The 16,840-nt window shown below is 45.9% G+C and overlaps 1 protein-coding gene and 1 non-coding gene across 11 annotated transcripts in view; both read right to left on the reverse strand.

Moving 5' to 3' along the window:
• Window positions 1-312: 312 nt before the first annotated feature.
• ABCD4 (ATP binding cassette subfamily D member 4) overlaps window positions 313-16,840 on the reverse strand; it is a 352,667-nt gene continuing 336,139 nt past the window's right edge. For 7 of the 10 annotated variants that reach the window (XM_035108606.3, XM_088672172.1, XM_035108597.3 and 4 more), the window contains 15 exons: window positions 15,868-15,984; window positions 15,583-15,708; window positions 14,932-14,982; window positions 13,800-13,894; window positions 12,896-13,017; window positions 8,905-8,996; window positions 8,296-8,379; window positions 7,914-8,116; window positions 6,618-6,709; window positions 6,300-6,336; window positions 3,567-3,616; window positions 2,992-3,044; window positions 2,813-2,889; window positions 1,716-1,831; window positions 313-1,570 (listed from right to left, as the gene is read on the reverse strand). In XM_035108606.3, coding sequence (XP_034964497.2) covers window positions 1,502-1,570; window positions 1,716-1,831; window positions 2,813-2,889; window positions 2,992-3,044; window positions 3,567-3,616; window positions 6,300-6,336; window positions 6,618-6,709; window positions 7,914-8,116; window positions 8,296-8,379; window positions 8,905-8,996; window positions 12,896-13,017; window positions 13,800-13,894; window positions 14,932-14,982; window positions 15,583-15,708; window positions 15,868-15,984 — 1,384 coding nt within the window. In that variant the 3' untranslated portion in view covers window positions 313-1,501. The remainder of the gene's footprint in view (window positions 1,571-1,715; window positions 1,832-2,812; window positions 2,890-2,991; window positions 3,045-3,566; window positions 3,617-6,299; window positions 6,337-6,617; window positions 6,710-7,913; window positions 8,117-8,295; window positions 8,380-8,904; window positions 8,997-12,895; window positions 13,018-13,799; window positions 13,895-14,931; window positions 14,983-15,582; window positions 15,709-15,867; window positions 15,985-16,840) is intronic. The other 3 variants (XM_088672153.1, XR_015950562.1, XM_088672181.1) reach the window with 3 other exon arrangements.
• On the reverse strand, window positions 15,186-15,257 carry TRNAI-UAU (transfer RNA isoleucine (anticodon UAU)). Its single transcript has one exon. It is a non-coding gene; the product is annotated as a tRNA-Ile (tRNA).

Consider the following 16,840-nt stretch of genomic DNA (forward strand, 5'->3'; position numbering starts at 1 on the left):
AGAGGGACCGCTCCGGCGGGAAGGTAAACGGCGTTTCCGTGCGCTGCTCTGGTTCGCCAGAAGCAGCTTTGTCATGCTAGCCACATGACCCGGAAGCTGTCTGCGGACAAACGTTGGCACCCTCGGCCTATAGAGCAAGATCACCGCCGCAACCCCAGAGTCGGACACGACTGGACCTGATGGTCAGGGACCCCTTTACCCTTTACCTTTATACATAATAATTGGATTCTGTGCAGATCCGGGGCCTTACCGTGACTTATTCCAGATTCTGGACTTCAAAACAATATAGGACAAACACACACGTTTTCAAGCTTTGTCTTTCATGTCACTCTTCCCTTTTATTATTCTAATCCAATAAAAAATCCAAATCAATCCAAAGAAAGTAGCCCTTGCAGTTGGCATTAGCCCACAGATTCCCTGCTAGACAGCTGTATCCAGAGCAGCTCTGGTCTTTAATCAGTGGCTGAAACTACACATGTGCATTTCCACCTGTCTCAGTGAGACACTTCAGTGAGGTCCGTCTGGACACCTGCCTCAGCTGCAGATATTAATTACTGCATGTAATATTGCTGAATGTATTGCAGCCTTGTCAATTACATGCCTGCTCTGCTGGTTCAAATGCTGACCCTCCATGGAAACTAAAGATGTGGAGGAAGTACACCAGGCTTCCTCAACCTCAGCCCTCCAGGTGTTTTGGGACTATAATTCCCATCATCCCTGACCACTGGTCCTGCTAGCTAGGGATCATGGGAGTTGTAGGCCAAAAACATCTGGAGGGCTGAGGTTGAGGAAGCCTGAAGTACACTGTTGTGGTATAAAGGGCTGAGATCCCCAGCACTCTCAGGCTCCTTAATGAACGCTTATTTAAACAAAAATAGGTTCATCGGGTGAAGGGGGAATCTGTGTATAATACACGCTTCTGGAAAACTTCCAAAACAAGAGACATGTATTTTCGCACTTGTGGGCAACCAAGAGCAAGGCAGTCCCCTGAGCACGGCAGAGATAGAGATCTTCTCACATGGAGGGTCCTGGCTATGGCAACGAGGCAGAAACTCTAATACTGAAACAAATACACCCTTCTCAGTCTCAGGTGAGAAGACTCCTGCTCCATTCACTGCCAGCCCTGCTTCAATGTTGTTCGAAGTTGTTTTCACTTAAGCAAGTTGCAAGGATGGAAGCAGCAAAGGCCCCTTCCTTCCTTCTGGGAGAGATCTTGAGTGGGAGACACAGCAGTCTGAACAATGGACTGGTAGCCATTTATACAGAAAGGCAAGTTGGGGGCAGGGAGGAATTTAAACCCCCCTGCTCTTTCACAGTATAAGCTGGAGACCTTTGGGTCAAAGAAGCCTTAATGCACCTGCTGGCTTTGAAGTCCCGAAATATTTCAGATCCATGCTTCCTGTAAAAGGTGTGTTCATTTCAAGGCACTTTGGTATGTGACCCAGCTGAGGCTTTGGTTACATTCTTTTTTGTTGTTGTCCACGACAAGTCAGGGAGTGGCTCAGTCTTTCTTTATTCTGCTGAGCTCCCATTTACCTCCTCCGTACAGGTTCAGACGCCAACTGTGAAACTGAAATTAAAGAGTAAGTACAGAAACTGAGAGCTATGGCTTTAAGAGGGACTTTCCCATCCACACACACCACTGGCCCCGTGAAAATAAAACCTTACCTGTCCCAGCAGTTCTGCTCAGACAGATTGACTCCACACCACCCTACCTTTTCCAGGCTCTTGCGATGTCCCACGCTGACCAGAGTCATTCCCAGGTGTGCACAGAGCCTGTACAGCTCATCCTCTGCATCCTCTGTGAGTGCGCTGGTAGCTTCATCTAGCACTGCAAGCAGAAAACAACAATACCCCCCATACGGAAATCCCCTCAATATGGCACCATCCAAGTCTCTTCCTCTTGAATAAAGCAGGACAAATTTGCAAACTGATGGTGACAGCAGCCACGAAATTAAAAGATGCCTGCTTCTTGGGAGAAAAGCAATGGCAAACCTAGACAGCACCTTGCTGACAAAGGTCCGTATGGTTCAAGCTATGGTTTTCCCAGTAGTGATGTAGGGAAGTGAGAGCTGGACCATAAAGAAGGCTGATCGCCGAAGAATTGATGCTTTTGAATTATGGTGCTGGAGGAGACTCTTGAGAGTCCCATGGACTGCTAGAAGATCAAACCTATCCATTCTGAAGGAAATCAGCCCTGAGTGCTCCCTGGAAGGACAGATCCTGAAGCTGAGGCTCCAATACTTTGGCCACCTCATGAGAAGAGAAGACTCCCTGGAAAAGACCCTGATGTTGGGAAAGATGGAGGGCACTAGGAGAAGGGGACGACAGAGGACGAGATGGTTGGACAGTGTTCTCGAAGCTACCAACATGAGTTTGACCAAACTGCGGAAGGCAGTGGAAGACAGGTGTGCCTGGTGTGCTATGGTCCATGGGGTCACGAAGAGTTGGACACGACTAAACAACAACAACAACAGCTGTTCACCAGTTTTCCATTACAAAAGGCAACCTGAGCACACTTTACATACTGGGCTGGTACAATGGGGAGTTCTGACCCTCTAAACCAGCAAGAAAATATAACCCAGTTACAAAGCTGAGAAAAAGAGGCAGATTGGGATGGTTAGATTAGAAGTTGTGGTGCCTGCCATCAGTAAGATCACAGGCAGTAACCAACAGGTGGCCAATGGCCCTTGTGCTACCTTCTTCTGCACAACATTCCATCTCATAACACTGGCTATCCAGGGATTGTCTGTGGTCAAGCAAATCAGGGAGTCCCATAATTAAGGAACTCAGAAAGGAACACCTTCCTCACCTGCATACTGGGGCTGGAGATAGAAAAGTCGGGCAAAGGAGAGCCGCTGCATCTCCCCTGGAGACAGAATATCATACCTGCAGCAAAGGCAAAACAATCTGTGATTAGAACAGCCTCGCAGCTCAAGACCTACCCACAGCAAACAACAGGAGCCCCACTGTCCCACTAAGCAGCCTTACCAGTTCCAGTCCACTGGTTGGTCCAAACCACCTGTCCTTGCTAGCAAATCAGACTGCATTAAAAAGAAAGATGAAAAACAAATTATTCCAGGCTTGGTCAACAGGTGAACACAGCCATAAGGACATTTTCTGTCTTAATCCTGCCCACCCATTGCCAGCTGGTAATTAGTGTCATCTTGTCATATATTTTGTTTGTTTGTTCCCGTGCCTTCTATATAATCATCATTGTCATCAGGGCTTCTGTTGTTTTTGCTCATACAATGTACATAAACCAGGGCTTAATTTGAGCCAGAGCTCACCTTTGGAAGCAGTTTTTAATATCATTGCCCAGGCTTTGGAATACAAGATAGCAGAGCTACATTCATCTCAGAATTCATGGAGCCCACACTACTTTTTTGAACTGATCCAAACTTCCATGGTCAAACAGTGGGGCTTCCTGGCAATCCCAGCACCCTCCTTTTTAGGAATGATCCAAAGACATTTACAGTGCACCTTGCTGAGCTTTTATAGCCATTTTCTATTCCCCAAATCGGGACAGAAATCAAAGTGCATCATTTATTCCCTCGGTAACTCACCAACCCAGTCAGTTCCAGGAATCTCAGAATCCTTTCATCATCCGAAGACCCTATTGTGCAAGGAATTACATTCATGATGACAGGACTGTGGGGGGAAGGGTCACTCTGAAGTTGGGTCATCAGGGGACAGGGACCTCTTTGCACTTGGTTTTGGCTGCTTTGATCATGAGTTAGAACAGGCATCCCCAAACTGCGGCCCTCCAGATGTTTTGGCCTACAACTCCCATGATCCCTAGCTAACAGGACCAGTGGTTGGGGAAGATGGGAATTGTAGTCCAAAACATCTGGAGGGCCAAAGTTTGGGGATGCCTGCGTTAGAAGATCTGAAAAGCTAATAGCTCAAACCTAAACATATCATGTGGAAGCCCATCCCAAGGTTTTAATAGGGTGCAGCACCACATAATGTATATAACAATGGAAGGAAGCTAATTAACAGGTGGACTTTCAGCTCGTGTGGACATCTTCTGAGCTTACTCTAGAAGTCTATCTCCTGTGGGAAGAGCTTTTAGGAATAATCCTTTCATCCTCCTTCTTTTTCCTGACATCAGGTGACAGAAGGAAGGAGGTGGGGAAGAAATATTGTAGTTTTTTTGGGTAGGAAGCAGTAGGTGGGAGATATTGGGGGGGAGAGAGACTATGACTATTTTGCAGGTTTGGAAGCTTAGGAAGAACACATTGTGGTCTTGGAGATGTTGGGTTACAAAGAGGGAAATTATGAGGGAGGGAAACTAAGGCAGGGATGAGTAGCAGTCCTAAGGTAAACTGAGACTGGGAGCAGGAAGATGTCATCATGGAGAGGGAAACTCCAAGGGAAACTGAGATGGATATTATTATTGAGTGTCAACACCATAGCTGCCAAGTTATCCCTTTTTTAAAGGGATTTTCCCTTATGCTGAATAGGCTTCCTCGCGAGAAAAGGGAAAACTTGGCAGCTATGGTCAACACAACCAAAGAATCAGAGAGGAGGAAGATCACCTAATCCAACCCCCTGCCAAGGCAGGAAATTTTCTACTACAACATCCCTGACAGGGATTCAGTATCTGCTTAAATTTTTTTCATGAACATAAACCAAACAGGTTTAATCAGCATTCCACTTTAAGCTGGTATCTAAAACATGGTTAAAACATTTCATAGCATTGCATTTCTATTACACCAACCCTTTAATTTAGGTATCCCAAGTATGAAGACTGTGGGGGTAACTTTCTAGGGATCTATTGAAGGGAATCAGGTATTCATAATTATGTGCGCTGTGGGAGGATGTCTGAGCTTTGTGGCTCCCTTGATAGACTTCTGCTGCCTGAATTATGAAATTCCTGGTCTTGGACATAGGTTTCTGGGATGGTTACTGACTCCATTGCTTTCTACTTTTCAAGCACTTTTCGGACTGGGTTGCAAGGAACAGGCATTTGTTGCCATTTGTTCTTGCCTGGCTGTGAAACATTTGGTTCAATAGATCTGGGTAAAAGGGCATCTGTTAATCTTCTTCCTTTCCTGCTTGTCTTTGAAAAGCTGATAAACCTGTTTTCTGCCAGGGATTCCTGGGGCCCTTTCCTGTCTTTAGAAGTAGTCCCTTCTTAATCCACAGAAGACGAAGGCAATGGGAGAACAGGAATGATCTTAGAAATTAGAGAAATCAAACATGCATCTGTTGGAGGAACAACTTAATCCAAATCGGGGAGTTAGTAATCACTGAGACAGAAGCAAAGCAGAAGGCCTGACAACCTACAAAGTAGCTGCGGGCTTCACCATATTATTAATTTGGTTTATATTCAGATGATCTTCCAGACTATCTGGAAGCAGAGAACAGCTGCCTCTTTAATCAAGCATTGCTTTATTTAGAGGACATGTCTCCCTAGGGGCTCCAGTTGGTTTGAGAACTTCATTTTCACTAATAAAGGCTAGTTTTACTTTCAGACAGCCTAAACAAAGTTAGCTTTCTCCACAACAGGGGCATCATTTGATCATCGCCAGGACTGCTTCACACATGCAAAGTACTCATTTGATCCTGCTACATTAGGGGCTCATCCAGGCTTCTGCTTGTCCTGCTGCTTTCCCCTGGGAAAACCTGATTTTTACCACCGAGTTGGAGCAAACGTTTTCTCTGATTCAATAGTAAAGAGCACTGGCGGAGGAAGCACACCGCCCCCAGTAGCGCGATCCCAGTAGGTTGCCATTGCGGCTGCCCCCCACCCGTGCTGGGTGCCCCACAGACGGCTCGCCCTGTCCCCAGGACGCGCGCCAGCCCTGCCCCCCCTGGTGCCGGAGCATGAAGCTCCGCCACTGGTAACGGTGTGTGTGTGTGTGTGTGTGTGTGTGTGTTCTTGGGGAAAGCAAGCACAGCAGGGCAAATAGAAAGCCTCTGGGATCTGTGCCCAGAAAGCATGGGACAAGCAGAAAACTGCCCGGATCAAGCTGAAGTTTGGACAAGACCTAACGGGCGCACATAACGAACTGAATGGTGCCTTTCGCTTCACAGCCTCCATGCACAAGAATGGACATTTTGCACCACTCCACATACCGAACACTCCCCTGCGATTAATATCCTGGTTCAGCTATGTTTTGCAGGAAAACAGATAAAGCTACTGAGAGACGACCCAGGCAAGTGCAATGCTAATTCATGCAGTGTGGACACACACACACACACACACACTGCAGAGAAGAGCGGAAGCGCAGGATAAGCCGAAGCAATTTGAGCCCATTTGGGCGTAAGAGTTCCAGTGCATTTCCACTCACCCGAAACTGGATAGATTTCCTTCAGAGGGTAAATCACCTAAATCAAATAAACCAGACACATACCCCAAATGAGAGTCTCCACCACAGTCGTACAAAGATGGAAGCAGCCACAATGCCATCTCTGCTAAGAGCTTTCTAATAACCATTAATAGGCCTCTGGCCCGATGTATTGAATTAAGGCAGGCCATTTTCTGGCAACTCAGCTTGCAGCAATTTTAACAGGTATGTTGTTTTTTAGAATTGCCACTGCTACCAAACTAGTCTGTGGGTGAGCAAAGGACCACACACCCCTGGGAATCTGGCACCAAGGTTACTTACCTGTTCCCGCAGGGTCCCGTCTGTGAAGAATGGCCGCTGTGGCAGGATAATCACCCCATGGGGGCCAAAGCAAGTCAGCATGTGGACGTTCCCTGCAAAGACCCAGCAGAAGGAATCACAGAGACATAAGTCTATGATCCAACACTTCGGTAACAAACTGAACTTAACACTTGGATTTGATCTAGTCTGCGCAATCATATCCTGGCCTAATAAACCAGAATATAAACCAGCTCTGTGCACCTGCATGCAAGCCCCTTTGCTGTTGCTTTGCTCCTCCCTTCGTGCAAGTGGTGAAGCAAGCCAAGAAACAACAGGAAACCAGAACCTCCCATTATACGCAAACCAGGAACTATGGTTAATAGCTTTCAAACCAGGTAGGATTTGTAAACTAACTTTAAACCATGGCTTCATAGCTTGGTTCGCTTGAAAGTTATTAATTGTAGCTCCCAGTCTGCCTGCAATATGAACCCATGTCCAGCCGTCTTCCTGGCTCATATTGCCACTTGCATGAAGGAAGGAGTAAAGGAGCTGTGGTGGGCGGGTGCATGGAACTCATGCACAACCTCGCTTAATAAGCCACAATTTGATTGTGCCGAGGCCGCTATCTCACTACAACAACCTTGTACAGCAGGCTAGTAATATTGGGGTGGCAGAGGGGAAGAGAGAGATTGGGGCTAAGGGGCTGTGGTTTGCCTAGTTCTGCAGTGCCATGCAACGTCTATGGCAATGGCCATGAATGAATGAATGAATAATTAATTAATTATTCATACCCCGCCCATCTGGGTGGGTTTCCCCAGCCACTCTGGGCAGTTTCCAACAAAAGATTAAAAATACATGAAAACATCAGTCATTAAAAACTTCCCTAAACAGGGCTGCCTTCAGATGTCTTCTAAACATCAAATAGTTGTTTGTTTATTTCTTTGACATCTGATGGGAGGGTGTTCCACAGGGAGGGGGCCACAACTGAGAAGGCCCTCTGCCTGGTTCCCTGTAACTTTGCTTCTCACAGTGAGGGAACCGCCAGAAGGCCCTCGGAGGTGGACCTCAGTGTCCGGGTTGGCCGATGGGAGTGGAAACGCTCCTTCAGGTAAACTGGGCCGAGGCCACCATTAAGTCTGCACTGGGGAGGGCAATATCACTAAGAACTCAAGCACGAAAGAGACTACATCTGGGTTCCCGAACAGTCCAAATCCAGCATTTGCCCCACAAATCTATGGGGAAAGTGTTCCACCCTCTAATCTGCTGCAAGGGCCCCCTTTCACCAAAGGGATGTTTCAGGGAGGCTGACGAACTCACCCTGCTTGCTCTCCCAGAGGCCACCGAGGACACGCAGCAAAGATGTCTTCCCTGTCCCTGTGTTCCCGGTGATCAGGAGATTGTTCCCTTGTGTGACTCTCAGGTTTAGATCCTTGATGAGCAGCTTTTCAGAGGGAGCAGAGAGAGAGATTTTCTCCAGGAGGAAAGCTGTGTCGCTTGAGACCACCTCCTCTTTGGAAACGCTGATGGCATCAGTGCCCCACCACAAGAAAGGAGGAAAGGTAAGTAGAAGGAGACATCACAGCTCAGACACCAAGGTGTTTGGCTGCCTTTTGGGTCCACCACTCGGTGGTACAAGAAATACCATAGCAAAAACAGGAAAACTGGCGTCCCATGCTTGATGTTAGCTAGAGATATTCACCTGTTGAATTCCCATTTGCCTGGTGAGTCACAGTCGTTTTGCTTCCTGGAAAGTTTCAGCAGCATCTCTAGCAACTCCCCAATTCTACAAAACAAAAAAAAACCAAAAAAAAAAACCACAAGAAAGTTGCTAATCAAGAAGAAGCAGTGACGCCCCAAAGCAGCAAACCAGCCTGAATGACAAGACCCAGAAACCTAATTTCCAAAAGGGAAAAGAAAAAGCTTTATTAATATATTTCTAAAACCTGGTAAGTATTGAATATTGTTTGCAGGCTAGTAATTGTCACCTAATGGGCATAGTCTGAACACAAATGTCACATGGGCAGAAATACCAGCCTGCTAATTGATCTAAGAGGAAAAATTCAGATTCTCTCCACTGCAGCAGCCACAAAGATTATAACAAAATATATTTGACATTCTATGCCTCATGCGAAAAGGAGGGATTCCTTGTTTGTTTCTTTTGAAAGGATGCCTCTGAAGAGAGACCGACTTAGTGCACCCATACACTCTGCATTGTTTATTACCTTTGATGGATACATAAGAAGCAGATGCTTTTTTTTAAACACACACAGGCTGGCAAGCTGTCCCTCAAGCTGGCAAGAGGACTTACCTGTGTGTATAGCCAGCTACGTCAGACACGGTGGTGGAGAGGTCAATGAGCTGGCTAAAGCAGCCAATGAGGTAAAGAGAGACAAAGGCATTCTGCAAGACAAATCACACACAAACCAAGCGTTAGCAGGGGCTGGGAAGCAAAAACGTACAAGAAGCAGCTCCCACATCTTCATGCCTCAAAATCAGCTGTAGGAGTGGTTTGTCTCCCCAGCTGGTAGCAGAATTGACCGTTATCTGATCCCTGAGGTGGACTGATCATTATGCAACAGCAATGACGTGGGTCAAAATTTATGCAAAACCTTAGCAGACTGATTGCCATTTTTGGTAAAGGAAAATAAAACTTGGGGTGGGTGGGTGGGTGGTGCGGGTAATGGCAGGAATCTGTTCACACACCCCGCAAAAGTCTCCTGCTGATTTCTAAACTTTCAGTGCACACTGACCACAGTTAGGAGGGCAAAGGCAAAAAGAGAAGCACTGAGATTCTCAGGCTGGTTGATTGATTGATTGGAAATGTATAACATGGAAACACAGCTGCCCCAGTTTAAAGTATCTGGCCCACTTACCAGCAAGTATGTATGCATGAGCTCAGCTACAAAGGGCTCGCTGAGTAAGTCAGCAAGGAAGAAGCAAACAGAGGGCTAGACTGAAGAAACGAGGAATAAGACCGCAGGGTTAGGGAGTGACCGATGACTTATCACACTCCTTCCTCACATTTCAAGGCTGCAGGGGGAAATGAGGCATCCCTCCTCCAATACACTATTTGGTAACTATAGTGCTTGGATTATTGGCACATTATAGGAGGCAAGACACACTTTACACAGGTACCGCTGCCTAACAGAAAGCTACTCTGAAACAGAAGGCTCGTTAGCCTCTGTACTTCAATATATATAGATTACTAGCTGGCGATGCCACGCGTTGCTGTGGCTCATCCCTGTGATTCCCCCCCCACCCTGTCCCGATCCATGATCTATCCCGTCCCCTCCTGCCCCCAACCCACAGCCAGGCGAGTCCCCACCTCCATTTTTCCTAGTCTGTAATGGCGAGCCTCCATTCGGCCTAGTACCGGTAGCTGCAGTACCAGTGTAGCCTCCGATAGAGGGCCAAGGTTTTCTAGCTGTAGTACCAGTGTAGCCGCTGCTAGAGGGCGCTGTGTTGCAACCTCTTCTGCCTTCTATTTCCCACCTTCCCCGGCCCTCTGAGTTTAGGGTTCCAAACCAGTGGGTTTTACCTCGCTTTCATGGCACAGGTGTGACATGTGGTCAATCTATGTGCATGGAAACACTTGCCTATACCCATGTGACGTTGTGGCCAAATTTGACCGCGATTGGGCAAGCGGTTTGGGAGAATGCCACATTTTAACAAACTTGGACCCTCTACATTTATATATACAGTATATATATATATATATATATATATATATATATATATATATATATATACATACACACAGTGTATATATATATATATATATATATACAGTGTGTGTGTATATATATACATATATACATATATACATATATATATATATATATATATATATATATATATATATATATATATGGACCAAACTGGCTTTGATATTTCAGTGCAATTAAGAGCTTCAAAGCAATAAGCCCTAACATGGTTAGAGGACCAGGGATTGCAATAGTGTGTGTGTGTGTGTGTGTGTGTATATATATACACACTACCCAGCAGCCTACAGCTTTTCCAATCTAGCTTCAGCATCTTGCCAAGGTGCACAGCAATTCCCAGCAGCCCTGGGATCCACACCCACACAATGGGGGTAATGACAACCACCCATCCACCCACAAGGCTGCCAGACCTATTCTAAAGAAGCCTCTTGCTGCACAGCGAGGAATGCCAGGCTCAACTATTTTTATCCCTCTGCAATTAGTTCCTGACTGTTTGGTTGGGCTACATGGATTATGTTATGGGAGGCTCACTCCCAGGACTGAATTAGGCCACATCTTGTTTACAGAGGGAAGGATCTCATGCCACGACAGATGAAGCAATACATTTGCTGCCTTAACTCTCTGCACGACAAGCTCGCTGCAAACTCCCAGCAGGAAGGCTATTCACACATTATGCTGTACACAGGTGCAGGCATCTATGCGAATGACTGTATTGCATGGTGAATTTAAAATTCAACATGTGGACTAAATGCCTATGTATGGTGGTGTGCAGTGTTTTAGGATGCTGGAGCAACACAAACCCTACGGCGGAATTGCGTGCTCTTGCTGATCTCCTTCCCAGCTTCTACTTGGGATATCAAGGGACAGCATCCCTAAAAAGCAGTGCCATCTCCCAAAAAGACCAATAAAACTGCCACCAGTAGCGCTTGAGGCATCACATTAGTTCTCTCTTTGTGGTGGTCTGGAGCTGCCTTTGGACTGACTTGCTCCTCATCGCTTCCAATTCCTACTTATTATTTACTATTTGTTAAATTTCTATGCCGCCATTCATCCGAGGATCATAGGGCCCTTTACAATATAAAAAACACAACAATACATAACACAGCAACAAGCGAAAACCATAGTTTTGCCTGGGGCCAAAAGATATGTAACAAAGGCTCCAGGTGAGCTTCCCTGGGGGGGGGGGGAGAGCATTCCACAAGTAGGGAGCCACCATTGCAAAGGCCTGTTCTTGTGTTGCCATCCTCCGGACCTCTCACAAAGAAGGCACACATAGAATCGTAGAATCGTAGATTTGGAAGAGACCACAAGGGCCATCCAGTCCAACCCCCTGCCGAGCAGGAAACACCATCAAAGCATTCTTGACATATGCCTGTCAAGCCTCTGCTTAAAGACCTCCAAAGAAGGAGACTCCACCACACTCCTTGGTAGCAAATTCCACTGCCGAACAGCTCTTACTGTCAGGAAGTTCTTTCTAATGTTTAGGTGGAATCTTCTTTCTTGTAGTTTGAATCCACTGCTCCGTGTCCGCTTCTCTGGAGCAGCAGAAAACAACCTTTCTCCCTCCTCCATATGACATCCTTTCATATATTTGAACATGGCTATCATATCACCCCTTAACCTTCTCTTCTCCAGGCTAAACATACCCAGCTCCCTAAGCCGTTCCTCATAAGGCATCGTTTCCAGGCCTTTGACCATTTTGGTTGCCCTCCTCTGGACACACAAAGAAGGGCCTCAGATGATGATTGCAGGGTCTGGGTTGCTTCATACGAGGAGAGGCGGTTCTTGAGGTATTGCGGTCCTGAGCTGTTTAAGACTATTATGTGGTCAAAAGCCCCATGCCAGGAAAGCATAACAGTTTGCACAATTAGGCAAGGCAGCAACAACACAGGGCTGGCTGGAATACTTGAGCTCCCACATATTACACCTGGGCTGAGGGAACATCACTGGCTGCCGATCAGCTATCAGGCTACGCTCAAGCTCTTGTTACTAACGTTTAAAGCTCTGAACAACTCAGGGCCAGGTTAAATGAAGGACCAATTACTTCCCTGTAGACCAGGTAATGTGGGTGGTGCTGTAGACCAGGGACATGGGTGGTGCTGTGGGTTAAACCACAGAGTCCAGGGCTTGCCGATCAGAAGGTTGGCGGTTCGAATCCCCGCAATGGTGTGAGCTTCCATTGCTTGGTCCCTGCTTCTACCAACCTAGCAGTTTGAAAGCACTTCAAAGTGCAAGTAGATAAATAGGTACCGCTCCAGCGGGAAGGTAAACGGTGTTTCCGTGCGCTGCTCTGGTTCGCCAGAAGCAGCTTAGTCATGCTGGCCACATGACCTGGAAGCTGTACACTGGCTCCCTCGACCAATAACGTGAAATGAGCACCGCAACCCCAGAGTCGTCCGCAACTGGATCTGATGGTCAGGGGTCCCTTTACCTTTAGACCAGTAAGATCACTGAGGAAATGTTACTACAGCCTACAGGACATCACAGGTCAGTGTGTAGGAATATCAGACCTGGGACCTTCTGCATGCAAAACATTTTGTGCTCTAGCACCAAGCTAAGATGCTGCAAAAAGCTTACCTTGCTAACCAAAGAGCTCAATTCTGCTGGATCCAGATCAGCATAAACTCCATTGAAAATGGGAATGGCAATCACCACATAACTCAGGATACTGCCCAGATAGTCAAAAGTGTTGATTCCAACTAAGCAGAAAAAAGACAATACAGTGGTAATGCTGGCAAATTAGTTAATCTAGGACTTCCATCTACTCAGTTTTTGTTACACACACACACACACACACACACACATATATATATATATATATACCGGTATGTGTGTGTGTGTGTGTGAAAAAATCTTATTAAATTTTTTGTTTTACAATTTAGAATACTCATTTAAACATCCTTAAAATATCAATAACTTCCCTTCTCTTTCCATGGTTCATTTTGCATATCATAAATCCCTACATATTTTACATAAACTAAACCATTCAGTATTCCATTATTACATCTACACAGTTTTTTGTGTTGTGTTTTAAAAGTTTATCAGGAACATATGCTCTGGAAACAAAGCCAGTTAACAGTGCTACTCAGGATAGTAACTGTCAATTAGAAGGTCAGTCTATTTCAGTTCAGCACTCAGTACTTAATAACAAAATGTTTAGACAGCTCCTCTGGTAGATAGAGCCTGAGATAGCAAAATCCACAAGGCCCAAGAGCTGCTTGGCCTACTTCCTTGCTGCTACTATTCTTTCCCAGAGTTCAGTCTCAAGGCCTTGTTGTTTCGGCTTTTCAGGCACTCCTGTGAAGCCCCGGAATGACCCCATTTGGGTCTGGTTTCCAGAAGAACCCATTTTCTCTCTCATCGGTTCATCAACTTGTTCTCTGTTCCCATTTCGATAGTCACTTCCCACGGCAGAAATCTAGAAGCTTCCTTCCCTGTGTAACGAGTGAAGGAGGGAATGAAGGAAACCAGTTCTGCTTACTGTACAACCACAGCTCCTTGCCTATCAGCTCCCTCTGAGTCTGCAGGAGGGTTTGCAGCCTGCGGTTGGTTCGCATGTGCTCAACTTCCCCAGCTCTGAAAAGCAGGAAAGTAGCGCACAGTCAGTCTGGACAGTGATCATTCCCACGGACCTAGAGTTCACTGGGGTAAGATGCATGTATGCACATATAGAGGATGACAAACGGGTGGTGGCGATTGGTTGCTGCGTGAGTACAATTTCTCCCAGGAAAGTGTGTGAAGATGAGACAACCAACTGATACAGCTAATCCACACTTTCTGAACTCTGGTGAGATTTCCAACGACAACAGTGACCTCATGTGGCAAAAAGCAGTCATAACGTGTGTTGTTTTCCTTCTGTTTTTTCCTGCTTGCCTTTCTCTCCCACCCCACCCTGTTCTGCTGGCGTTATTCCTCCTCTTCTTGCTTTCATAACTGTGGGATGTTCTGTGAGCAATGGGTGAACTGGTGTGTGGGTGGAGAATAGAGAACAGAATGGATAGACATCCTGCTATCTAGCCAAATTATCAAAGTGAACTATGTAATGATGAATACTGATCTTACACAGTGAGTGGCGCTGTGGGTTAAACCACAGAGCCTAGGGCTTGCCGATCAGAAGGTCGGCGGTTTGAATCCCCATGATGGGGTGAGCTCCCATTGCTTGGTCCCAGCTCCTGCCAACCTAGCAGTTGGAAAGCACGTCAAAATGCAAGTAGATAAATAGGAACCGCTACAGCGGGAAGGTAAACGGCGTTTCCATGTGCTGCTCTGGTTTGCCAGAAGTGGCTTAGTCATGCTGGCCTCATGACCTGGAAGCTGTACGCCAGCTCCCTTGGCCAATAAAGCAAGATGAATGCCGCAACCCCAGAGTCGGTCACAACTGGACCTAATGGTCAGGGGTCCCTTAACCTTTACCTAATCTTACACTTAAAAAACAAACAAAACAAACAAACCTGAACACCACCAAGGTGGAGCCCAACTGGGAACAGGAGATGGGAAGAAATGCTAATTATCCAAGATGTTTGTGAGATACATTTCAACACAAACCGTGCAATACTCGCAGGAACCAAAGGGGTCACAGAAAAGAGATAATAAAAAGTGAAGTGTCCTCTTACCTGTAAAAAGCAGCAGATTCGGCATTCACCCGTAGCTGCATATGCTTAAACCTGTTAAATCCAGAAAACACTTGCTTCAATTATCATTTTTTGGGACCGAGTAATCAGCGTCTCTGCAAAACCCATTCTTATTTCTGCCATAGGAAGCTGCCTTAGAATGACTCAGGCTACTGGTCCACTGAGCTCAATATTATCACCACTGACTGGTAGCAGCTCTCCAGGGTTTCAGACACAGGATCTTTCCTGGCTCTACCTGGAGATGCCAGGGATTGAACCTGGGACCTTCTGCATATAAATCAGATGCTCTACCGCTGAGCCATGGCCCCTTCCCCAAATGATACACATCACTTAGGCTGGATGGCAGACACAGAACTCTACTATAACAAGAGACAGCAAATGACACATCAGCCAGGTTTATGTGTATGAACATCCTCTGTGTATGAACATCCTCAGCAGCAGCAGTCTATCGGGTTTGCAATGTGCATTCCATTTGTAAGCTATCAGGAAGTTCATATCCTTATATAAAGGATTCTCTTAACACAAATCACAACCAGCAAACAAGAAAAGAACAGTGGCACACACATCATTTCAGCCTACTGTATAGCTATTTTCAGGGTCAAACTGATCATGAGACCTGCTGAATAGACTCACCTGAAATCACCTTCCAGCTTCTCCTGCTGCACCAGCTTTGATACAATGGGGCTCATTAGAATCTTGTTAACAATTGTGCCCATGATAAAATATCCAAAAATACTCACTGGGCCCATCCAGCCAGTGCTAGGCAAGAGAAATGGAGAGAGATTAGCAAAACTGTCAGTGGAAGGCTGCCTTCTAATATATTAGAGGCTCGTCTATGCTGTACTCCACTTGGGACAAAAGTTAGGGCTGCCCCTAAGTATGTGGTTATCCCTCTCCCTAGGTGAAGACTGGTCCTACCTGTAAAAGCACTGATAGGTGTAGTAGGCAAGCGTGAAGGGAGAGATGATGAGCTTACTGGCCATGGAGCTCAGCTGCTTGCAGAACCTCTCCACATCCTGGCTGATTCTTTGATCTCTGCACAATAAAAAGGATATTTAAATTTGCGTCGACTGCTATGACAGAAAGAGCAAAGCATAAGAAAAGTTAACATGTTAGGAACAGAACAGTTTGTCTACACAGAATCAGAGCTGGGTGGTTATGCAGTTTTAAGGCTGGTGAAGTATTTACTTTTTTAATTATTAGCTTGCAAATCAATGCTAAACAACAGTTGGCAAAAATAATGGCTTGGTTACTGGCACAGAATCACAGAGTCAGAAGGGATCTCAAAGTCAGTCAGTGCAACCTCCTCCTGCATGCAATAAATCAGCTGTTACAACACCCACAATGGGGAGCCTTCCAGCCTTATCTTATAATCCTTCTTGGTGGGACACTCCATCTTCTCCTTCCTCAAATATTAGAGTTCTACCCCCTCCAGCAGAGCACTGATTCCACTGCTCTATATAAGCACTCACTTTTTTGTATCAGTTTGCTGCAATCACTGCTGAGTTTACATTACTCAAGAATTGGAATAATTCAACTGCTGGTTACTTTCAGGAACCAAAAGTTGCATTTTTAGAATTCCAGTTGCACACTGGGCAAAGCACCAGGACCAGACGGACTGACTGCAAAATATTATAAGACTTTAAAGGACTGGCTAATACAGCCATTAATGGAAGTATGCAACAAAATATTGGAAGGGGATCGGGCACCAGAGTCGTGGAAAGATGCATTCATCACACTGTTGCCGAAAGAAGGGGCAGATAGAACTCAAGTAAAGAATTACCGCCCCATATCCTTATTAAATGTGGATTACAAAATTTTTGCAAGTATTATGGCATTGAGACTGAAAAAAATCCTCAAGGACTTGATACACCATGACCAAGCTGGTTTT

The sequence above is a fragment of the Zootoca vivipara genome, chromosome 1 (assembly GCF_965207765.1).
Source record: "Zootoca vivipara chromosome 1, rZooViv2.hap1.1, whole genome shotgun sequence".
In the NCBI taxonomy this organism is placed as follows: Eukaryota; Metazoa; Chordata; class Lepidosauria; order Squamata; family Lacertidae; genus Zootoca; species Zootoca vivipara.